Source organism: Neovison vison, chromosome 3 (genome assembly GCF_020171115.1).
Source record: "Neovison vison isolate M4711 chromosome 3, ASM_NN_V1, whole genome shotgun sequence".
NCBI classification, from domain to species: Eukaryota; Metazoa; Chordata; class Mammalia; order Carnivora; family Mustelidae; genus Neogale; species Neogale vison.
In genome coordinates this window covers 134704567-134727646 of record NC_058093.1, presented here as the reverse complement: position 1 = coordinate 134727646, position 23080 = coordinate 134704567, and the positions used below count along the sequence as shown (strand labels likewise).

Sequence of the window (23080 nt, the reverse complement as noted above, 5' to 3'; positions counted from 1 at the left end):
TTTGCTTCCCTTTTGCCTGACATTAGTATCATAGTCTATGAAGAATTTGCATAAAATAATTGTTCAGAAATGAAGTCATACTCATCATTTCCCTATCTGTGTGATAAATTCAGGTTATATGGGTGGCTATATTATTTTTAACAGAGTGATCATAAATTATTCCTAAGAATATAAGCTTCCATGTGGTAGAACATTTGAAAGTCACAAATGTACCAGAGAGAACAAGCCTTTCCCTTCTCCCTGTCATAGCCCAGCCTTCATCGTCAAAACAGTTTCCTGGCTTAAGCTCAGTTCCATCCAGTGAGTCTTGCTGACTTGCGAACACTTGAATTTGGGTTTTGTTATAGCATCACATCTCTTACTGAAACACGTTGTCTCCTCCCCTTATGATCAGACACAACGTGATTGTTTGCATAGATCAGCTACTGGGAATAGTCTGACTTCTGCTTAAATCATTTAATTTCATGGGGGAAAAGAGGATTTTTTCATGAAATTGGGGATATAAAAAAAGGAGACACTGATCCGTAACATAATTGAGTACTTGAATGAGAGACGATAAGAAATCTTGTTTCTTCTTTTTCCTTTACCCATTTCCTGTGTTTCATCCTGTGAAAGCCTCTGACATAAATATTTCACTTTTTGTAGTATTTTATTTGAAACAATGCAGCATTATATAATAATGTGGGGAGGAAGGAAGAGAAGGACCAAGCAGCTAAGTGCCTTGAGTTAGAGATGAAGTGGCCTTCTGGTCTCCTCCCTGACGCACAGAGATGGGAGGGTCAGACGTGAACTCCCTTGATTTTGGAGGTAAAGACGTCTGTGGCTTTCATCAATGAAAGACGCTGGCCAGTAATTTACTTTTACCTCATTTTCATTTTCCTAATGCTAATGAAGGTGACCTGAAAAGTTCAGGTTAGTACTAACTTATATCAGGTTTTTAAACTTTTTTTTTAAAGATTTTATTTATTATTTATTTGCCAGACAGAGAACACAAGTAGGCAGAGAGGCAAGGCAGAGAGAGAGAGAAGAGGAAGCAGGCTCCCCGCTGAACAGAGAGCCCGATGCGGGGCTCGATCCCAGGACCCTGGGATCATCACCTGAGCAGAAGGCAGAGGTTTAACCCACTGAGCCACCCAGGTGCCCCACTATATCAGTTTTTGAGCCCAAATCTCACAATTAAAGGTACAACCTTTGTTCAAAGGGACTAAAATATTGTTGGAGTGTGTGTATATATATTCCTTTTGTTTTTTTTAAAATTAATTTCGGGACTTAGTATTTACTACTTGTATTCTTGAAACATTTTTTTAAAATATTTTATTTATTTATTTCTTTGACAGAGAGAGAGAGAGAGAGAGATCACAAGTAGGCAGAGAGAGAGAAGGGGAAGCAGGCTCCCCACCAAGCAGAGAGCCTGATGTGGGACTCGATCCCAGGACCCTGAGAGATCATGACCTGAGCCAAAGGCAGCGGCTTAACCCACTGAGCCACCCAGGCGCCCTCTTGAAACATTTTTTATACTATTTTTTTAAGGTCACTCAGTCATTCATGGCTGATTTTTTTTTTCTGGGTTTATCTTTGATATATTTCTCCTTTCCTATTTATTTGTGATATTGTTTAGGAGGCCAGGTTCCTCGTCTTCTAGTTTGATGAGTAGGTATGCATGCCTGCACATTTTCTAGAAGACTGGTTCTCTTTTCTCAACACTGCTATTTGCCGAGTGACCTAGGGGATGCCCCTTAGCCAGCTAAGTTTCTGTCTGCCCAGTAAAAAGGAAAGGCACACCCTATCCCTGATTTATCCCAAGTTTTTTGAAAATTAAATGATAAAGGGAAAGTAACTAATAATTTTAAAGTGAGAATCATGACTTAAGTATTAGAAAGTATTATCATTGTGCATTGCTATTATTATAGTTTATTGGGTTTCATCCCGTTTTTCTTTCAAGGTCAGTAAGTCAGCAAAAGGAGGCATACTTTACAAGCAACTGTATTGGCGATCTGTATTGTGTTTTGTATTCACATATATTCCAAAATATAGATGATATTATGTAGTTTAATGGATACAAATATGTGCTTGCATTGGGCATTCAAGTACCTATCAAAATGTAAGCCCTCCTTCAGCAAAGGCCAGTGGATGGGCAGGGGACGTGGTCTGCTGAGATCCTAAGATAAATGAATTTCCAGATTGAGATAGAAACTGCAGAGTCTTAGGGCTATGAATTTTGTGCTCACACCTTTAGAAATATTGGGATTCTTAGAGGAATGGAAAAGTAATATTTGTTTGTTGTAATGGCTTAAAATTAGGCCAATAGTATTTGAATTGTAAACCAGGATGGGAAGTTGGATAATTAATATTTAAATTTATTGACTTTTTTTGTAGTATAATATTAAAATCGAGCCTATGCTCTTTATAATTGGAATATTTACCAATATGTGGAGTGAGAGACTAGAATTCTAGAAAGAAACACATTTACTTTCCTCCAGAAAGGCAAAATTGAGATCCTTTTCTCCTATGATCTCCGCCTTGCTCAGCACTTTTTATTTTTACCTACTTTTGATGCCAGTCAAAGCTATGAGTAACTCTTCTGTGTGCATCGGCCCTTCCTTTAAAAGAGGACTGAGGCACCTATGTCATCATAAAGCATTTTGGCCACCAAGAAGCGTAGTAGCAGTAGGTGGAAAGATTAAACAAACTCAGGGCCCGGTGCTTAGCCAGAATATAACGCCATCGTGAGCTGTTGTATCTTCACGATCGCTTGTCTAGCATCCAGGTGTGTTACGTCTCCCACCATGTCCTATATACATTATCTTCCTCTTCCCGTATAGAAACTGGAAGCCAAAAGTGGGAATTAGATGGTAGTTGAGATTACTTAGCCAGGAAAAAAAAAAAAAAAAAAGGAGAAGAGGAGGCTCTTTCAAAAGCAAAATTAGGTAACTGAAGTCTCGCGATCTTCGGGCTACCTTTATGTTTTCGTAGTTGCTTAATGTTTCATGTAAATATTTACCCCAAATAATATCAAATATCAGGGCTTAGCTATTGAACGTCACAGGATGGGTCATGTTCTGCTGATGATTTTGATCGTCTTTCTAAGGGATAGAAAGTTCCCACCTGTGTTTCTCATCGGTGAGGACAGACACTGTGGGAGCAGCCTAGAGTCTAGAGCACTCTGCATTCCTCATGTCAGCGCTGGGAGACGGAGCAGTGCAACCACACACATTTATTAAGAACCTGCTTTGGGCCCAGTGCTGCCGCGAATATTGACGGGAAAAACAGAGATGAATAAAACATGTCCTCTGACCTCAAGGAATTTATAATCTGCTTGAAGACATAAGATCCCAGAAAAGTTAAACACAGCGAGGGGAGAAAACATCAGAACTATAACATGGCCAATTGTGAGATAAATTGCAATCACTCCAAGCTCACTGGACAGGAGGCTTCATTTGAAGGAGAGAGAGCATCTACAGGGCTTTGAGGGGTGGCACGATTTGGACAAACCAAGAAAACATTATGCAAAGTCTGTTTATGTTTTATTTAGTTATAGCCTAAGAGTCTAGTGCTGTTCTTTGAAATCAGCAGATTGACTTCCATAGACAGCACAAGCCCAAAATCCCTATGCTAAAAATAGCCGATGAATTGAAACATGATATTACTACAAATAAGATCAGATGTGAAGAGGTTTTCATAAAAATTAATGGCGATTATTTTCAGCTTTTCCAGCAATTTAAATACAGAACTACATTTGTATTTATGCTCAAGGATACCACAATAATAATACTTACCTGTAGGCTTTTTTGGCACTCCTGGTATTGTATGTTCTCAGATCAAAGGTGATAAAATAGTATCAGATATTACATTATGTAGTGTGACTAGTAAGAACACATTTGGATGTTTGAATAATTCAGTGTGTAGTTTTTAAAGGAGCTGGTATGCATGCATACATTTGTACCTATTATTTTAATCTAAATTATTTGCTACTTGTTACTATTTGATTTTCTAAGAAACTGAGCCAGCAACATAGAGAAAAATAGTGGTTCATGTTAACAATAGCAGAAATCGATTCCATCAGGAAGACATGAGCTATAATCCATTTCAAAATGCTGCCCAATTTAATGTAACTATCACTAAAAATGAAAAAAATATAAATATCTCTGTTCAGGTATGGTGATTTTTTTTAAAAAAATTGTATTTTTTGTTATAGTAATGTTAATGTTAATATCCAGAGGTAATTTTTTAAAATGCGTTAAGTAGGAAATTCCTAAGCTCTTTGATCCATTTTTCCATCTTTTGTTATATTGTGGAATTACTACTCTGCTCAAGCAAAGGTCTTCTGAGTTAGCTTTTTTGAAGACTCCGGGTAAAATGAATTTATTGAAGATTACATTTCTCTTGATTTGTCCCTTGTAGTATTTTCTACGTTTAAAATGCTTATTGAAAAGCATGATGAATAGAAGAATATAAAATCCATAATGTTTGTGGTGTGAGTCTTTGGGAACTGTACATGAGGTGGAAGGAGCAAGGAGCTCTATTTATCTTGAACTGTACTGTTCGCATTCTTGAGTTACAATAACAGAAATTGGCATTGGTAACTGAAAAAAAGGAAAAGGAATTTATTGAAATAATTGGGGGTAGCTCACAGAGTTAAAGGAAAAATTGAATAGCTGGTCCTCAGGAAAGAGAGGGTTTTTTTTTTTTGTTTTTGTTTTTTGTTTTTGTTTTTTTTTATAAATACAAGGTTTTTCTATAAATATGAGCAGCAAGAATGAGCAAATAATCTTTTGAGCATGCGGCAGTGGGACGAACCCGTGCCAACCCTTTTCTTTTCTCGTGGCCCTCTGTTTAAGGTTCACGGTTTCTTGGAAAGTTTTTTGGCCTGTCTTAGGACGTGTGTCCCGTCTCTTACCCAGGAAGTTCTGGGCATCTTGATGGTGAGTACCATCAAGATTGCATGAGATTGGGAAGGTTTAAATTGCCAACGGAATACTGAGTTGCCATTATCAGAAAGCGGTGAGGATGTAAACAGTGGCGTCAGTAAGAACTGAACTCAGTAGTTTATTTTGAAGAAGTTTCTTGTTAAAGTCCTACAAGGCAAGTATTGGCATCCCTCTGTTATAATAAATCTGCCCCCCTCCACCCCGGTCTTACAGTTAAAAAATATGGTTCCAGGATTTTACCAAGGTCTCTGTCAGTACCTTTCTACTCCTTGTAATGACAACAACAACAACAACACCACACACACACACACACACACACACACACACACACGCATTTCTTAAGAGATTAAGTTTTCAAATCATTGAGCTATTTCTATTGTTTAGCTTTGTCAATGTCTATTTGTCACATTACCTCTTGCCCTTTGGGGAGTAGCAGTGATACATTCGTGTTAATGTGGCTCACTCACCCAGAGGTCCTATTTCAGAGGATTGACATGCATATCAATAGCTGGGCAATAAGAACGCTACTTGGGAAGAGCACTTTGATATTTTGATCGATCTCCATAGCTTTGGGAACAGCAGCAATGATGATAATAGATGCTTATTAAGGAATTCATTTTATGGTCGGTGTACAGAACACTGAGCATCTACAGATATTTAAGATGTGGTCCCAGCCCTCTTGCCATCTAGCTGTAGGAGATATTGTATACGAAAACCTATTTTTAAAAAAATCTAATATTAAATCTGGAAATGAGAAACCATCTCATAAAGCCTTATCATTTTGCAGCTAAAGACACAGATGAATATAAATGGTGACTGGAGAGCTCAAATAAGTATAGTAGGTTAGGGGCCAGGTCGTGGCCATAAATTTTGTCCTTTCATTCCTACGCTGTGGTTTGTAGTAGTGAGCGCAAAGCCCACAGATCCTGTATACTGCCAGGTTTCTTAAAAAGGCATAATTTGTAAGTTATTTTCATTTTCGTTTTCGTTTTTAGTTTAAATTAAAATAAGATATATTTTTTTAAAAATTGTAAGATCTGAGGAACAAGGAGATCCAAATATATGTCCTCCAACTGTTCACTACATTAAACATTAAAGAATTTCAGTGACAGCCTGTATTCTTTATACAAACCAAGAAAGGACAATTATGGATTATATGTGTTTTATTTTTAAAACAGAATGGCTTTAATGAACTAAACTTTAGAGATTTTCCTTTGACTAAGAATTTTTTTTTCTTAGCAATATACTATGGGTACATCCTTGATTTCTCCATACTAAGTGCCCTAATTTTTTATTTGATCCTAGGGAAATTACAGTTACAAAAATGTGCCGTGACTATGTGTGATAATGTAGGGTAATCGCTAAGATCAGACACATAGAAAATTTTGGAGATCTCTATTTCAAATCACTTTACTGATTAATAAACTTGAGCTGAAGGATTAAATGACTAGGAGTTCCCACAGGTAGTCCGAGCAGGCTTGGTGCTATTATCCTAGAATCTCCTGACTTCAAATCCTGGGGTCCCATAGTCACATCACATCATAATACATTATGATATTCTCCAAAATTATTCCTGGTGTGATATAAGAGAAGCTCGATCCTGTGGGGGCTGTGGGGGAGGTGGATGGATAAAGGTGAAGAAAACTGTTAGGCTGACAAAAATTTCTAAATCTTAGCTTTTTGGTTTAAATCTTTATGCTTCTGATAGTATTCTTAGGCTTTCTTTCTAAAACCATTACCCATTTTCTTCAAAATGATGTGCGGCAGGACCCTGTCCCATGAGCCTTGCTTTTCCTCCCAAATAAGCCAACCACGTTCTGAATGATTTATTCTTCTGCACAAGCAAAGACCCTCTGAGACCTGAGGGTCTCTGATCTTAGGCAGGAGTACAGTTCCCCGGGATGGCAATTAAGTCTCAGGTGTAAGGCTCTAAGGGCATTCAAAGATGGGAAAGATGGGGATGAGTTAGAGAAGGCAGGACAACCCCTCTGTGCTTCCCCCTCTCCAGGACCTTGGAGACTCCCTGAGTGTTTAAAAAAAAAAAAAAGAAAGTAAAGAAAAGAAAAGAAAACTTTTTTTTTTTTCTTAATGTAATTAGAATGGCTTACTGCCTTAATGCCAGAGGACTATCTTCAAGGAACACAGAACTGAAATAACTGGAAAGGAGAAAAAATGGAGTATAGGAGGACCAAGATGAAGAGAGGCATAAGAAATGAAGATACACATTGCCTTTTCATTCATCAGTTAAGACATCAGTTTGACTTACAGTTTCAGGTAGGAGAGCATTGGGAAAAAGTAGAAAGAAGCTGAATTGGAGAATCCTAAGTGGCAGGGACCAAAAGCTTATTTATAGGTAATGTGGTATGTAACGGACGGACAGCTCAGATGACGGCTCTGAATCTTGGCTCCATCAACAACCAACTGTGAGACTTTAGTATCCAGTACTGAAATACCATAATAAGAGTACCTGCTTGCCCTAGTTAGAAATTGTGCTTGGCTAGTAGCAACAAAGCTTAACACTAATGACTTCCTAATGAGAAGTCTGGAGCTATACACCCAAGGACTGACAATTTGGCAGTATAATGTCATCAAGGGCCTTGGCTTCTCATATCAAGCACTCATCACCTCATATTTACAAGATGGCTTTTGGACCTTTTCCCGTTGTGTTCACGTCCCAGGTGAGATGGAGGGGAAGGGGCAGAAACAAACGCCGGCTGAATTAGCAGCTCTGTCCTATCATTTCAGGAGTTTTTCAGTGATGCTGGACTCAACAAATTTCATCTCATTTGCTACAACTTCACCATCAGGACACCAATACCACATCTATATAGGAGACTAGCAAATAGAGATGTTCAGCTGAATACATGCTGCCTCTAAACAAAAGCAGGTTCTAGTAATAAGAATTAAGCGCAAATGAATATGAGATACGTAAATAGACGTCTTTGTCACACATGACTTTTCATAGTTAAGGATGCAGGAAAAAATGCAGACTAGGCTTTAATGCTCAAGTCCTTCTGAAAATGGGAAAGTTCTGAAGGAGGGATAGACGGGGGAAAGGCTGATGGATGGGCTTTCGGATACACTGACATTGACTTTGAGCTGAAGATGCTGCAGGTACCTGGAGCAGTTGGTAGCTCTCAGGAACAGGATTGAAGCTAGATACTAAGATTTTCAGCTGCCTGACTAGTAAATGGGTAGACTGGAAGCTTTAATACTGTAGTGACAAAAATACAGAGGTGACCTCTCTAGTTGGTTACTCCAACATACATATACATATGTATATCTATCTATCTATCTGTCTGATATATATCTGTCTGTCTATATATATATATAGAGAGAGAGAGAGACACACACACACACACATATATAATAGAGGCAAGTTTTTCTTAGGCTGTAATTTGCAGAAACTAGAGGGATTGTTGTGAGTCCACACACCACTAACAGCACCAGAAGATGCACTAATGTTCACTCTGGCATGTGATTAGAGAAACATCAATCCTCTCCCTTTCTGCTAAGCCTCTAGTTGACTCAGGCCATCAAACATCTCAATGCCAAGGCCAGTGGGTACAGAAGTACAATAAATGTGCTCGTCCAAACTTCATTAGAGTCTTACTTTTCTTTTAGCTCCATCAGCCCTCCTGTGAGACATGTGGTATCTCTGACTCTAAAGAGTACCCATATTCTTTATTTTTTTTTGACTGAGGGATTGTTTTTCTCAGGTAACTTTATATAGTATTGAATGCCTCATATATAAGATCTAGTTTTTTTTTTTTTTGTATGTCTAGAGGGGCTAGACATAGAAAATGAAAATAGGGAAATAGAAATAGAAAATAGAAAATAGGGAACTCCTGGGGCGCCTGGGTGGCTCAGTGAGTTAAGCCGCTGCCTTCGGCTCAGGTCATGATCTCAGGGTCCTGGGATCGGGTCCCACATCGGGCTCTCTGCTCAGCAGGGAGCCTGCTTCCTTCTCTCTCTGCCTGCCTCTCCATCTACTTGTGATTTCTCTCTGTCAAATAAATGAATAAAATCTTTGAAAAAAAAAAAGAAAATAGGGAACTCCTTTAATTCTGGGTGACCCCAAGTCCTTGGGATTAAGAAGCATAGCCACCATCCAGAATGTTCTAGACAGTTTGTGTCCTCCATGTCCTTGCCAAATCTCCCATCTCTTCTCAAACCAACAGCTTATTCTATCCCTACATCTGCTCTGACTCCCTTTATCATTTCTAGGAGACCAATTTGTTGGTTTTCTCCTATGTATGTTGATAGGGAATAAAATGATGCAAGATCTAGGCTACAATGTGTGGTCCTTGTGGGAGTTTTGGAGAAACTGGATGCAAAAGTAAGAAAAATAAATCACCAACCAATTCTAGCTTATTGATTTGAGCAATCAAGTGATTGGTGGTATCATTTGCTTGGAAAGAGTGGAGAAGGTGAAGGTTTGAGAGACAGCAGGAGTTTAACTTCTGTTGAGACATGTTACATTTCGTGTTGTGTAACCATGCGGTGATATTAAGCATGTAATTCAATAAATAAGTCTGGTCGCCAAGGAACTTTTATGTAGATTTGGGAGCAATCAAAAGTATAGGTTACTTAAGCTATGGGACTGGATAAATTTCAGAGGGAAAGCATTTTTATATAAAGAAGAGAGGAAGACCTCACAGGAGAGTTTTCAGAGAGTTTAAGGAAAGAGAAGTTATGAAGAGGAATGTGAACCAGCCAAGGTGACTGTAAAGCGCGGGCAGTAGTGTAGGAAGAACACAGAAAATATGTGGTACTGACAAAGGCAGATGGAGACTATGTTTTAAGGAGGAGTCAGTGGTCAGTCATAGTATATTTGAATGAGAGAGTAAGAAAAGAATAGAGGTGAGCAATGGACTTGATGATATCAAGTCCAACAGTGAACTAGACACACATGAGGAAATTTGTTTTTTAAAGTAGAAAACATACTTGCTTTCAATTCAAATAATGTACAGAGGAAAATATCTTATTCCAAGGAAAAACATTTTGAAAAGGTCAGAGCAGATGGATGTGCAGAGTAAGTTTGATTTTGATACAAATAAAAACACTTAAGCTATAATAGAAGGATGGGAAAAAAGAGGGTATAGAGGAACTCAAGTAAGATTTATTTTTCTCATACCCTGTATACCACAAATCTTAGAAGTGTGAGTACATTTTGTTTGTACTGCCATTATCATTTCAAACAATTTAATTTTGTTTTTCCTTCAAAACCCTCAACTCTTCTGTGGAATGCATCATCAGAATCTTCCATGTTGCTATCAACCACTAAATATACAGTTATCATATTAATTCATTGAAGATTTTAGTTCCTGGATCATTTTATTCCTGCCCATAGTAACTCCTGACATGGTGATTGATAACTGATTGAATTATACCAATGACTCATTAAACATGTTGATCTTTCACTTTCTTGGTCTTTTTGACTCTCTGGTGATCTGTTCTTCTGCCTTGATTTAGTCATAGGGTATTTTTTGTTGTTTTGTTTTTGTTTTTGTTTTTTGTTTTTATTTGACACACAGAGAGAGAGAGAGATCACAAATAAGCAGAGCAGCAGGCGGGGGTGGGGGGGGGCAGGCTTCCCGGTGAGCAGAGAGCCCAGCCCAGGACTCGATTCCAGGACCCTGGGATCATGACCTGAACCGAAGGCAGAGGCTTAACCCACTGAGCCACCCAGGCGTCCCAGATTTAGTCATAGGTTTTTAAAAACATACTCTTGACTTGTCAGTCATCTAACATATGCTACTACTGAAAATTTACCTCAAGGATCTCATTCCCTGTCTACCACTTCTCACTCCAGCAATTCTGCAACCTGATGCTATCAGAATCTTCTCAATATCGGTCTATTTCCCCTTATTTCCTTAACTCTTCCTTATGAACTGTACCATGGGCCTTCATTATTATCACTCCTGTGTACATGCCCCTATCGTCTATACCCCCCTCCTTTCCATTGTCCATGACTAGTCAAATCCAACCCTATGCCCTTTGTGCACCTTCAAACACATGTATGACAACAGAACAAGACAGATAGGCAGGATGACTGGTCTCACATTGAACTGATGAACATAAAATGCAAATTGGCCATTCACAATGCTTAGCTATCCCATTATACATCCCTTAGTCTGTGTACGTGTGTGTATTTATATATATATTTTTTTTTTCTGTCCCTTCTAATAAACTTCTCCCTCCTTCTCAAAATGTCTTCTCTTCTTTGCTCCTTCAGCTGATAATCTTATTTCATACGCCATCAAGAAAGTAGAAACATCAGAAAATAAGTTCCTAATACTCTTATCACCTAAACACCTATTGCTGGACAAAGACAGTATTTGTTGGTTTATGGTTAATTTTCTAATATTTTCTGATACCTCCTCTTTCCTTGCTATGTTTGCTCTGTCTAGAATTTTATAATACAGCAGACTAGAAGTAGATGATTCTATTTAATAATAGTAGTTGGAGAACTATGGAAACATAAAATACATTCTTAAATTGGGTATGTGTTGGCTTATCTTTTCTTTTGTTTGTTTTTAAATAAGATTTCTTCACTCAACTAGAACCACTGGGGGCGAGGGTGTGGTGTTTTGAAATAGGCATTAATTGGAGGTGGATGAATTTTGTGTATGGAACAAATAACAGCATAATGGAGTTATAATATAGGTGGAAGAGTCATTTTTTCACTAGTATTTGGAGAGCAGATATTTTGAGAAAATGCTTCTCTACACCAAAATATTCATGTAATTTTAGGGGTTCTACCTTGAAACATATCTATGGAATCCCAGTCAAGATCCTGAATGAGAGATTTATTAAAAGTTAGGGGATGAGGATCAGACTGGTGTTGTCAAGACAAAAGATGTTGTCTGTTCCCTATATCTTGTTGCTAAGTGTATGTGAATGGGCAAGATGCCTATATCTGTTTCATTTTAGAAGGACCTATGAATGTGACAAGGGCTACTAAATCTATTGTAAATGATTTTGAGGAGTCAGAATAAAATAAATGTGAAGTTTATTAGTTCAACAATCCACTGTGAAGATAACTATACTAGGGTGTTTATTTTTTACTGAGAGAAAAGCAAAAAGTTTACTGACAAGCAGTTATGAACCGAGTATAACATTGGTGAAATTTTAAACTAAGCATGTATTTATGTTACTAATATGACAGATTGTGGAATCAGCAGGATTTGGTGGTTGGCTATGCAATTAATGAAATAAATTTAGCAAACTGTAATCAAACAAATATTGAAGGTTTTTTTTTTTTCTTTCTTTTTTTAATGTTCAATTAGGTATTCAATTGACAGAAACACAGACTTGGAGAGATACTTTAATATTGATGCCAACAGTGGAGTGATTACAACTGCCAAATCTTTGGATCGAGAGACAAATGCTGTTCATAATATCACAGTTCTTGCAATGGAGAGCCGTAAGTTGTAAGGTCGAACATTAAATGAGGATGGAGGACTTTGAAAGTACAGAATGGGCTGTCATTGAGGTGGTAATTTCCGCTTGAGTTCTATTACGTGCCTATCTGAATTGATCAAAATCTTGAAAATCCTTAATTTCAAGCTGAGAAATATATTTATATTCCTTAACTTTATTTGCTAATACTCACAAAGTTAAGGAAAAGAGATTGCTATAAAGTAAGAGGCCTGAGTTACCTTCAGGGAGCTCACTATTGTTTCATAGTTTTATTTCATAAGCTGCATTTATGCTGGTATAGAGTTAGTCCAGTAGCTTACAAAAAGTAATAACTTGATCCCTAACCAATACACACATATATGCATATTGATATTGAACGAATTTTAGCCCCTGATAAGAAAAATATTGAAAGAGGGATGCATAATGATATGTTATGCATATTATCTCTATATATAGTATATGTGCATGGATAATATGTATATATGTGTATAGTCATACAAATTTGTACTCTAGCCTCAAAGAATATTGAAATTCATGGTTGATTAGTCCTCTTTTCAATGATTCTCTCATCAGGGACTCAAATAAAGACACACATGTACTATACATGTGCATGACGTTTGGATCAAATTTTCTGTTGCTCCCTTTGAAGTCTTTAGTGTTATGTTTCTAGATTTCATTTATGGTTTGGTCATTTTCTTATTAGAATCATGATTTAGAGAGGCAAACCATTTTGGCCGAGTCTAATTGTTTTTAAAAGGAGTTGTTTGAGGAAGAGGGCAATGGAATAATAGCTTTACTCTTAGAGTAAATGATAAGACAAATTTTCCTCTTAGAGAATCCATCTCAAGTCGGAAGAGGCTATGTGGCCATTACTATACTTGACATCAACGACAACGCCCCCGAATTTGCTATGGACTACGAGACCACTGTGTGTGAAAATGCCCAGCCAGGGCAGGTAAGAGCTTTCTGCACACCAGGTTCCTAGCTTGTGGTTTCTTTAAAAATATCCAGAAGCAGTTACCTTTGAAATTCTGCCAGCTTTAAGATAAAATGTAATCAGCACATCTCAGCAAAGCTAACACTTTGATGTGTAGCATAAACTAATATTGAAGGAACTTTAAAATTCTGGTTTAATTGGGATGATGAAATTTCTCAGGAAGAAAGGGCAACATGGTGAAAGCCGTGGTAAACGGTGGAGGGCTTTGACTCCTTTAAGGAAAAATCTAGCATATGATGCCTGATTGGCCTGCCCCCTGTTTTACACAGCAGGAGTTATGTACCTTGAACTTCTAAGAACTAAGTAGGGTTTAATCTTGGTGTGGCTTGTTCTGCTCATCCATTTTGTTTGGTGTTTTGGGGCATGTGCTGGGCTGGTACAGCTTATTTCTCAGGTTCACAAAAGTTTATGCAAACGTGAAATTTCAAAGGGACATGATTGGTTTTTCAGAGCCCTTTTTAGATTGGGTTCATAGTAGTACATCTGGTCCTTCCCCCAAGGAGGATGGTATTTGTTATATGGTATAAAATTGCTCTGTCCTGTCACACAAAACAGCAGGGCACAGCACCATGCTTTCATGCTTTTAATTCTCCATCCTAGGTTATCCAGAAGATCAGTGCTGTGGATAAAGATGAACCGTCCAATGGACACCAGTTTTATTTCAGCTTGACAACTGATGCAACAAATAACCACAACTTTTCATTGAAAGATAACAAAGGTAAAGTATTATTATTATCATCAGTGGAGGCAGCAGGTACAGACTCTAAGCAACAACTTTTTCTTGCTCAGGAATGCTGATTATGGACACACACACACACACACACACACACACTAGCAAGGACATTAATTAAAGGGCAATGAGCCCCTCAAGTAATTTTTATCTATGGATTTGCTGTCATGAAGAAGCAGCTGCTAGTTAAATCATTTCAGGCCTAAATCCAAATAGGGGAGAAGCCAGATCCGTCTCTCTCTGACTTTTCTTCTAGACCTTTGAGAGCCAGCTAAATTTGTTAATAAGACTGTACTACATAGTATAACTTGAGACATTAGGAAAATAATTGGTGTTTCCTGTTTGATATCAACCTAAATCAACTTTGATTTAATATTTTCAATAGTAGCCTCAGTTATACTTTTGTTTTTAACAAAAAATAGAAGTAATCCATGCAAATTATTAAAAGATATATTCCTGATTCAGGGAAGTAAAAAAAAAAGAACAAAAGAATTTCCTGTCACCCTAAATTCATTTATCTGCTTCAAAAGTAAACACACACACACACACATACACACATTTTTGCTTAATATATTTATATGCACAAACACAGAGACACAAAATAATAGAATATTTATTTTTATAAATATATATAGACTGACATGGCATATATATTTTATATATAAATGTATGTAGATAATTATATATATAATGATATCTGTATATCATCATATATCAATATATATATCATCTGTATATATATATAATCAATAAATCTATATATATATATCATCATAGGCAACACATGGACAATTATAAGAACTTTTAAAGTAGGAGAACCTGCTGTTCTGTAATTTTTAATTTATATATTCAGAGGTGTTTTCATTCAAGGTATTTATTTTAACAAAAGGGCATTTGCAACTGAAAAATATACAGAGAGAGGAGTATTCCCCAACAATACAGAAAATGTAATTCCTTTGAGTTGAATATGTGAGTCAGCTTTCAGGATAAAAGAAAACCTGTAGAAATAGATTTTCTAGTCAAACACTGGCTCATCTAAAAAGACTTATTCAGAAGGTGGATATTATAAGTGCTTTTTGCCTGAAGCTGCCTCTTCTTTAGTGCAGAAAATCCAACTTTGACCTCAAAAATTCACTCTGAAAATAATAGTTTTCCTGACCCCACTCTCTGCTTAAATGAGAATACTATCTTGTCCCTTTAGTAATATAAAAGGAAGAGCATTCTCTATGTGGGTAATCCCAGACTCTCTGACTTAATCATATTTGGGACAATTCTCAGCACTTTGATTCATCCAGCACAAGTGTAGAGAGGGGATTTTATGACCTTGCCAAGAAGAGTCTGAATATTTCCCCCATGTGTCATCCTATTCAGTACCACCACGATTGTTGGACAGCACATGCACTAAAATGTATGGATTTATGGGACATCCCCACTGCTGCACAATTGAAAGATTTCCCTAGGTCAAGACCAAAGCTCTGTAGCATGTACCTTGGAGGAAAACATGTAGGAAGAAAAAGATCAGCTCGTATATCGGCTTCCATGCTAGGAACTGCGTAGATAACATGATGAATTTTATGATCTCCTTCCCAAACATAAGGCTTTCTTTCACATATCGGGCATTTAGGCACATGTTCCACAATCCAGTGTGTGTGTGTGTGTGTGTGTGTGTGTGTACATGCATGCGTGCCATTTGATACCAATCATGTTAGATTACAATTCAACAGCTCTGAAAAACTTTGTGTATCAAAACATGAATACATGTATTTTAATGATTGGGAGGCAAAGAAATAAACGTGTGTATTATTATTAAGTGTATAAAAACATACTGAAAACAATATCCTCCAACAACTCCCTGTGTAGATTTTTAATGAACACCACAACTTCATGTCTTAAAAGATTTGTTTACAGAAAAACTTACCAGATGGAACCTGAAAATCAACAGGATAAATATCTTTCTGATAGCTTGGAAAGGAGGCACATATTAAAATACATTAGATGAAACTATGATCCTATTTTCCTTCTTCATGTTTTAATTGCTGTAAATTTAAAGAATCACATAAATTCTCTAATTAATTAAGATGTAGCTGGGTAAATTGCTAGTAGACAAAAAAAATTATTTCTGGTATAGAAATCACAGTTATGTGATACAGACTTACTGAGCACTGATAACGGTTTCATAATTAAATGTTAGATAAAATAGAATATTGAATATAAATTAAACACTAATGACCTAATTTATCACTGATAAAATGTTTATATACATGGGGTATGGGTTACAATATATACCAATATGGACAATTTTAAAAAACTACACAATAATTCCATTCCTGAATATCTATGTTTATGTCATTCAGATAAAACTGGATTATGTTATGTTACTTATTTCTATATTGGGTTTGGAACTTGTCAAGGAGGGGATGGATTGGGATTTTTTATTTTTGCTATCTGATAGTGCTGCAAAAGTATTTATCCTTTTAGTTTGAATCATCCTCTTTGTAAGTGTATGATTTGAAATTTAGGAGAAAAGGGTGTACTCTATGTGATTTTTACTAAGTTGCAGTTAAGTGATGAATAAAAATTTTCATATTCAGACTCTTGCCAAGTCTGATCTCATATTCAGTTTTATTTGATATCTGTTTCCTTTGGTCATAACTGTGTAGCATGATGTAAATAACAAATATCATGGAGGACAAAGGGTGTTAGAGAGGAGAAGGGAGTTGGGGTAAATTGGAAGGGGAGGTGAATCACGAGAGACTATGGACTCTGAAAAACAATCTGAGGGGTTTGAAGTGGCGGGGGGTGGGAGGTTGGGGTACCAGGTGGTGGGTATTATAGAGGGGCACGGCTTGCATGGAGCACTGGGTGTGGTGAAAAAATAATGAATACTGTTTTTCTGAAAATAAATAAATTGAAAAAATTATTTAAAAAAATAAAATGTATTAAAATTAACAAGTACTCGGTAGTAGAGCTCTCTGACAAGACACTTAACAAAATGACTTAAATCATATCAATTAGTGTGTGTGTGTGTGTGTGTGTGTGTGTCTTCTAGAAGTTCCTAATCCCTTTCACCTATTTCGCCCAGCTCCCCACCCCCTTAAATCAGGTAAGTTTGGCAGGACTGAGTCCATCAGAAATCTTGTGTTACACATTGATTTTCTCTGTCTTAGACAACACAGCTTCCATTCTCACCAGGAGAAATGGCTTCCGGAGACAAGAGCAATCTGTTTACTATCTGCCGATCTCCATCGTGGACAGTGGATCGCCTTCCCTCAGCAGCACCAACACCCTCACCATCCGCGTCTGCGACTGTGATGCCGACGGGATCGCTCAGACCTGCAATGCGGAGGCCTACGTTCTGCCCGCCGGCCTCAGCACAGGAGCCCTGATTGCCATACTCGCCTGTGTCTTGACATTACTGGGTAGGTACTGCTTCCACGGTTTGCGCTGTAGGAGCAATCACACCAACCATACAGCATGACCTTCTCTTTTCTTTTGCTGATGGTACCTTTTTGAGAACATGTGCGAGTGTTCTGTTCGATGGCGTTTCCTTCCATGAGCCATGTTCCTTGGCCCCACTTTCCAATGGTATATTGAAAATACAACTCGGAAAAAATAATCAATTTCATTTTTAAAACAACAGGGAAGATAAGTGACTGTTTAAATTTGAATTTTTTTTCAAATTTACCATGTCACAGCTATTTGTGTTAAAATACCCTACAAAGGAGGTATATTAGACCAGAATCTTTTCTATGTTGTTTTGATGATGTGATTACTTCAGAAATTATAGCTTTATATCCCCCCTCTTTTCAGATAAGATTTAAAGTAGATTTTAAAATTATTCACAAATTTGAAAATATTGTAATTTTAGGAATGTGAAAGTTATAATTTCCCAAGAATTAACATATTTAATTATATTCTCCATGATTACTTTATTGCATGGGTAAGTAAGATTTATAACTTATATTAGAATTAGTTTTATAGGAGATTATGCAGTACCCTTTTAAAAATTGGGAGGCATCCAGCACGGGCATTGGGTAATGGGTTTATGGCTTATTCCGTAGCTACATTGTCTTTCAGAGTAGAACTTCTTACATCAAGGACAACAAGCGCTTAGTATTATATCTGAGACCATATTGTGTGTTTTCTTAGGGTCTAATATAATTTGTGAACCCATTTATAACATATTTTTGTAAAAGCTGAATTTGGCAATGTGAGTCTTCACTGTGTAATGTTTAAAAACAAGTTTTATGAAGTTAAGTAAACCTAACTTTTATTACTGCTCCTAACATACACTAGCTTTTCACCAGGGGAACATTATAAAGCTGGCTACTTAATCTAGAAGGGTAAAATAATAGAACTAGACTGTAAGGTTTTTGTAAACGTTAAATGAGATAATCATGTGCCTACCGTATAGAAGACATACAGTAACTTTTAAGTGTTATTGATGAAGTGAATTCTCAATCTATTAACCAAGCTAAGACCTAGTCACTAATATACTGTAAATGATCCCTACAAATGGAAACGATTGACTTCAATAACCAGCTAAACAGATAAATCTAGGAAGGAAAAAACTTTTTTTTTTCGCCCTATTACCTTCACACAGGTGGCAGAAAGTCTCAAACTCATTAAAACTGGTAAGTAATTCTCAGTTAAAGCCTGATTAGAATAGAATACAAAAGACTGGAGTAAGTTTTGAAAAAGATGGATCCATTGCAAAGGCAGATGGTGTATGGATGACTTTTTGAACTTAACCTGGCCATAATTTAGATAATCTAAATGATCTCTTCCAGACAATTTAGATTATGGAGTATTTCAAATGAGTAAGATAAAATTGAATTCCTCACAATTTAATCATACCCAACAATTAATTACCTTTGATTTCTTTTAAAGTTGTCTATCTAATGAAGCCTACTTCATTGTTAGAACATACTTTTACCATTGACCTAAGGATTCCTTGCAAGTTAGGTTGCTTGTTGGTTCTAATTAAGAATCATTACCTAGCTGTCCCTGAAAATAAGTAAAATAGTCTTATAGATTTCATTCTTACATATGATATGTAAGAATATGCGATTGTGTGTGTGTGTGTGTGTGTGTGTACACATTTGTCTCAGGGTATGATTATAGGTTTTTGTGGATTTCATCAAAATTTAGTTATATTTGAGCATTTTCCTCTAACAGATATCAGATTAGGAATATCTCTTCCACTTCTTAGGACAAGGTGTTTATGTCTCATATTTTACTCATTTTTAAAAGTTTCTCCAAGTCTACAGAAACATAAGTCAAAACAGAGCCTATTGTGCTGAAATTCATTTGTGAACTAGTGGCTTTCATTTCTCAGTGAGGACTTGGCTCAGTAATCAGTATGTTTCTGTTTAGAATTGAGTCTTTTTATGCCGTATTTCCTGAGTCTTTAGAAACAGAGGATCAGGACTTTGCATTTTCGTTAGGTTCTGTCTCTTCAATTACAGACTCTGGGTTTTCACACATGTGCCAAGGCCAGCATGACTGAGTGTTCGGGTGGGCGTGGTTGGGTGGGAGACACAGCCTCGCATGGGTCATGACTCCTAGTGTACACAGGACTCATACTTTCTACCTTAAGAAGTGAGGTGGATTTTATTCCTAGACACTAGATAATAGGATTTGTAACTCAACCTTTTTAGGCTTTTAAATAAATATTGCTAGAAAAAAGCAAGGTGGGCTGCCTTGGTTCAGTCGTTAAGCGTCTGCCTTCAGCTTAGGTTGTGATCTCAGGGTCCTGGGATCGAGTCCCACATCAGGTTCTCTGCTCAGTGGGGAGCCTGCTTCTCCCTCTCTTTTTCAATCTCCCCCCTGCTCATGTTTTTGTCTCTCTCTCTCTCTCCCAAATGAATAAATTAAAAAATGGTTTTTAAAAAGGGGGGGCAATGTAAAGGGGTGGAAATAGGGAGGGACTACTTGAGAATCTAGTTCAATCTAAGGATGAAACTAGAGAAACTTGGGCTTTGAACCCCTACGAAAAGGTGCTTCCCTGTATGCCAAGTTTGTTTTCCAGTAATGTTACAAACTAAAGCTATTTGTAAGAGAAGAGAAAGGAATGCCCTGAAGTTTCCAGAATATTCATGCTGGAAGGCATAGAAATCAATTCTAGCCCAAACCTCTGCACTTTTCAGAGGGGGAAAAGGAAGTACAACTGGGTTCAAGGATTTCAGGAAGTCGTACACCAAGTTAATGGCCAGGTTGCTATAAGATTCTAGGTCTCCTTTTCATCAATCACTGTTTTTAGATGAAACGACAAAGAAAATACACCTTGAAAATGTGTTTTTTTCAAAATTGTTCATATGTAGTCCTTTCTCAAAATTGAAAAAATCATGTTATATGAAGCTGGTCATGTCAACTTCATGTTAGTTTCCTTCTAACTTTATGGGTGAACACTTTGCCGAGTTTTCTCCCATCCCAAGTTTGTTCTCACCCTTTCAAATTTATTTGTATTCTCTAAATGGAAGATGATCCAAAACTGAGAACCCAAAGTTTCCTTTACTTACATTGAATACAACTTGAATGGGAGAGATTGTGGTCATATTCAATGTTCATGATAAAGTTATCAGTCAGATGAAATTATTTTGCAAGTAGAAACATTTCTTCTGTATATGGCAAGATACTTTAGTATTCTAATGTTCAACTAAATATTTTGCTGGGACACCAATTTTTTTTTTTTTTAAGATTTTTATTTATCTATTTGATAGATAGATGGAGATCACACGTAGGCAGAGAGGCAGGCAGAGAGAGAGGGGGAAACAGGCTCCCTGCTGAGCAGAGAGCCCGATGTGGGGCTCGATCCCAGGACCCTGAGATCATGACCTGAGCCAAAGGCAGAGGCTTAAACCACTGAGTCACCCAGGCGCCCCTGGGACACCAATTTTTTAAGATTTTATTTATTTATTGAAAAAAGAGAGAGAATGCAAGCAAGGGGAAAGGCAGAGGGAGAGAAAGAGAATCATAAGCAGGCTTCATGCTCAGCAAAGAGCCCAACATGGGACTCCACCATATGACTCTGATATCATGACCTGAGCAAAAATCAAGAGTCAGAGGCTTAACAGACTGAGCCCCCAGACTGAGCCCTACCCCAACACCAATTTTTTTCTGCATGTTTATGATAGTTGAATTCATAATTGTAAACTTATATGGATTTTCCAGCCAAGGTGAATGCACTTCAGAGAAAAACATATCTAGGGCACCTGAGAGGCTCAGTTGGGTAAGTGCCTGCTTTCCACTCAAGTCATGATCTCTGGGTCCTAGATCAAGGCCCCTTGTGGTAAGGCTTCCCTCTAAGCAGGGGGGTCTGTTTCTTTCCCTCGTTTTGTCCCTCCCTCCAGTTATTTTGCTCTCCCTCTCAAATAAATAAAATCTTTAAAAAAATGTATGAATGACTAACACCAAATCATTACTTCAGTGGATTTTGAGAAATGAGCAGAAAAATTTTCAGTTGTTTTAAATGTTTCAATATTAAATATTGCACATCGATCCAGAGAATATTATAGCTGTTTTCTTTGTTAGTTTCTTAGTTAGCAGGTGCACACTAAAACTGTCACTGAATTTACTATATTAAGTTTTGTTTTTCCCTATTTAGACTTTTAGTTCCAAGTAACTGATGTCGTATAACATCCCCTCCAGCTCTCTGCTCGTGAGCCACAACTGGGAGTAGTTAGACTAGCCCCACTTCAGGTTTAATAAATCATTTGTGGAAAACACTGCTTGCTACATGGGATTCAGGTTCTTGCCGTGTGTCCAGGGTGAACAGCTTGACATTCTGCTGTCGTGCATCTTTGCACTTTTCTTTTCTTTCCTGGTCCACAGAGTGCTGAATCATGTTTGCTCCCCTGTTACTGTGGCCACTCATGATTATGTTCAACAGGAAAATATTTTCCTAGTTCTCTAAGTGATAGTATTACATATATATGTATATTATATTATATATTTATGTTACATATATATATATATTTACTTAGGTAATACTAAGTATACTAATACCTATTATACTAATAGGTAATACTAATACACACACACATACACACACATGCGTGCACATATACACAAACACAAGATTGATCCCCATCATAATCTATAATGATAGTCCTAGTGATATTAAAGGACAGAAGTGGCTAATTTATGGTAGCACATATGTTCCTCTTTCAAACAGGTATAAGCTAAGTAAAAATTAATTACATTTAATAAGCTCATACTAAGTGCTAGACATTAGCTAAGTGCTTTATGAGCATGGTCTAATTTAACTCTCACAACGTATTTCCAGGCAGGTATTAAATAGTATTATGCCCACTTTTTATATGAGAAAACTAAATTAGAGGAAACACGCACAAAGTTACAAGTTGTCACAACCAGGACCCAAGCACAAGCAGGGCTGCCTGTTGAATGTCCTTTATAAGGTATTTTTCCCTATGTGTTTTCTTTTTTTTTTTTTTTTTTAAAGATTTTATGTATTTATTTGACAGAAATCACAAGTAGATGGAGAGGCAGGCAGAGAGAGAGGGAAGCAGGCTCCCCGCTGAGCAGAGAGCCCGATGCGGGACTCGATCCCAGGACCCCAAGATCATGACCTGAGCCGAAGGCAGCGGCTTAACCCACTGAGCCACCCAGGCGCCCCATCCCTATGTGTTTTCTAATAGGAGAGACTTGTGTGTCTCTGGGAAATGCCTGTTGATCTGTGCCAGCACTGCCAAAGTAGGGTTGGCAGAATCTTTGATCTGCTTTACAAAGCAGGGTCATCACTTCTTTGGCTCTGAATGTCTGATTTGCAGTATCCTCCAACTACTTCCAACCTTGAGAGAACACATCAAGAATTATTATATGATAACCTTGAGATTATACTTCATTACAACGAAAATATATGCTATACCAATTCTCTTTGGACACACAATATTCTTTATGCTTAGGTCAGTTTTGTGTCTGTCTTTACAATCAAATCATCCTAAGTGCCACATTTAATGGAGAGGAAATCTGTGATAC

The 23080-nt window shown here is 37.3% G+C and overlaps 1 protein-coding gene across 1 annotated transcript in view; it reads left to right on the top strand.

The window, feature by feature from the left end:
• CDH7 (cadherin 7) overlaps positions 1-23080 on the top strand; it is a 109128-nt gene that overhangs the window by 70847 nt on the left and 15201 nt on the right. The window contains exons 7-10 of the mRNA XM_044242839.1: positions 12221-12357; positions 13187-13308; positions 13951-14068; positions 17248-17499. Coding sequence (XP_044098774.1) covers positions 12221-12357; positions 13187-13308; positions 13951-14068; positions 17248-17499 — 629 coding nt within the window. The remainder of the gene's footprint in view (positions 1-12220; positions 12358-13186; positions 13309-13950; positions 14069-17247; positions 17500-23080) is intronic.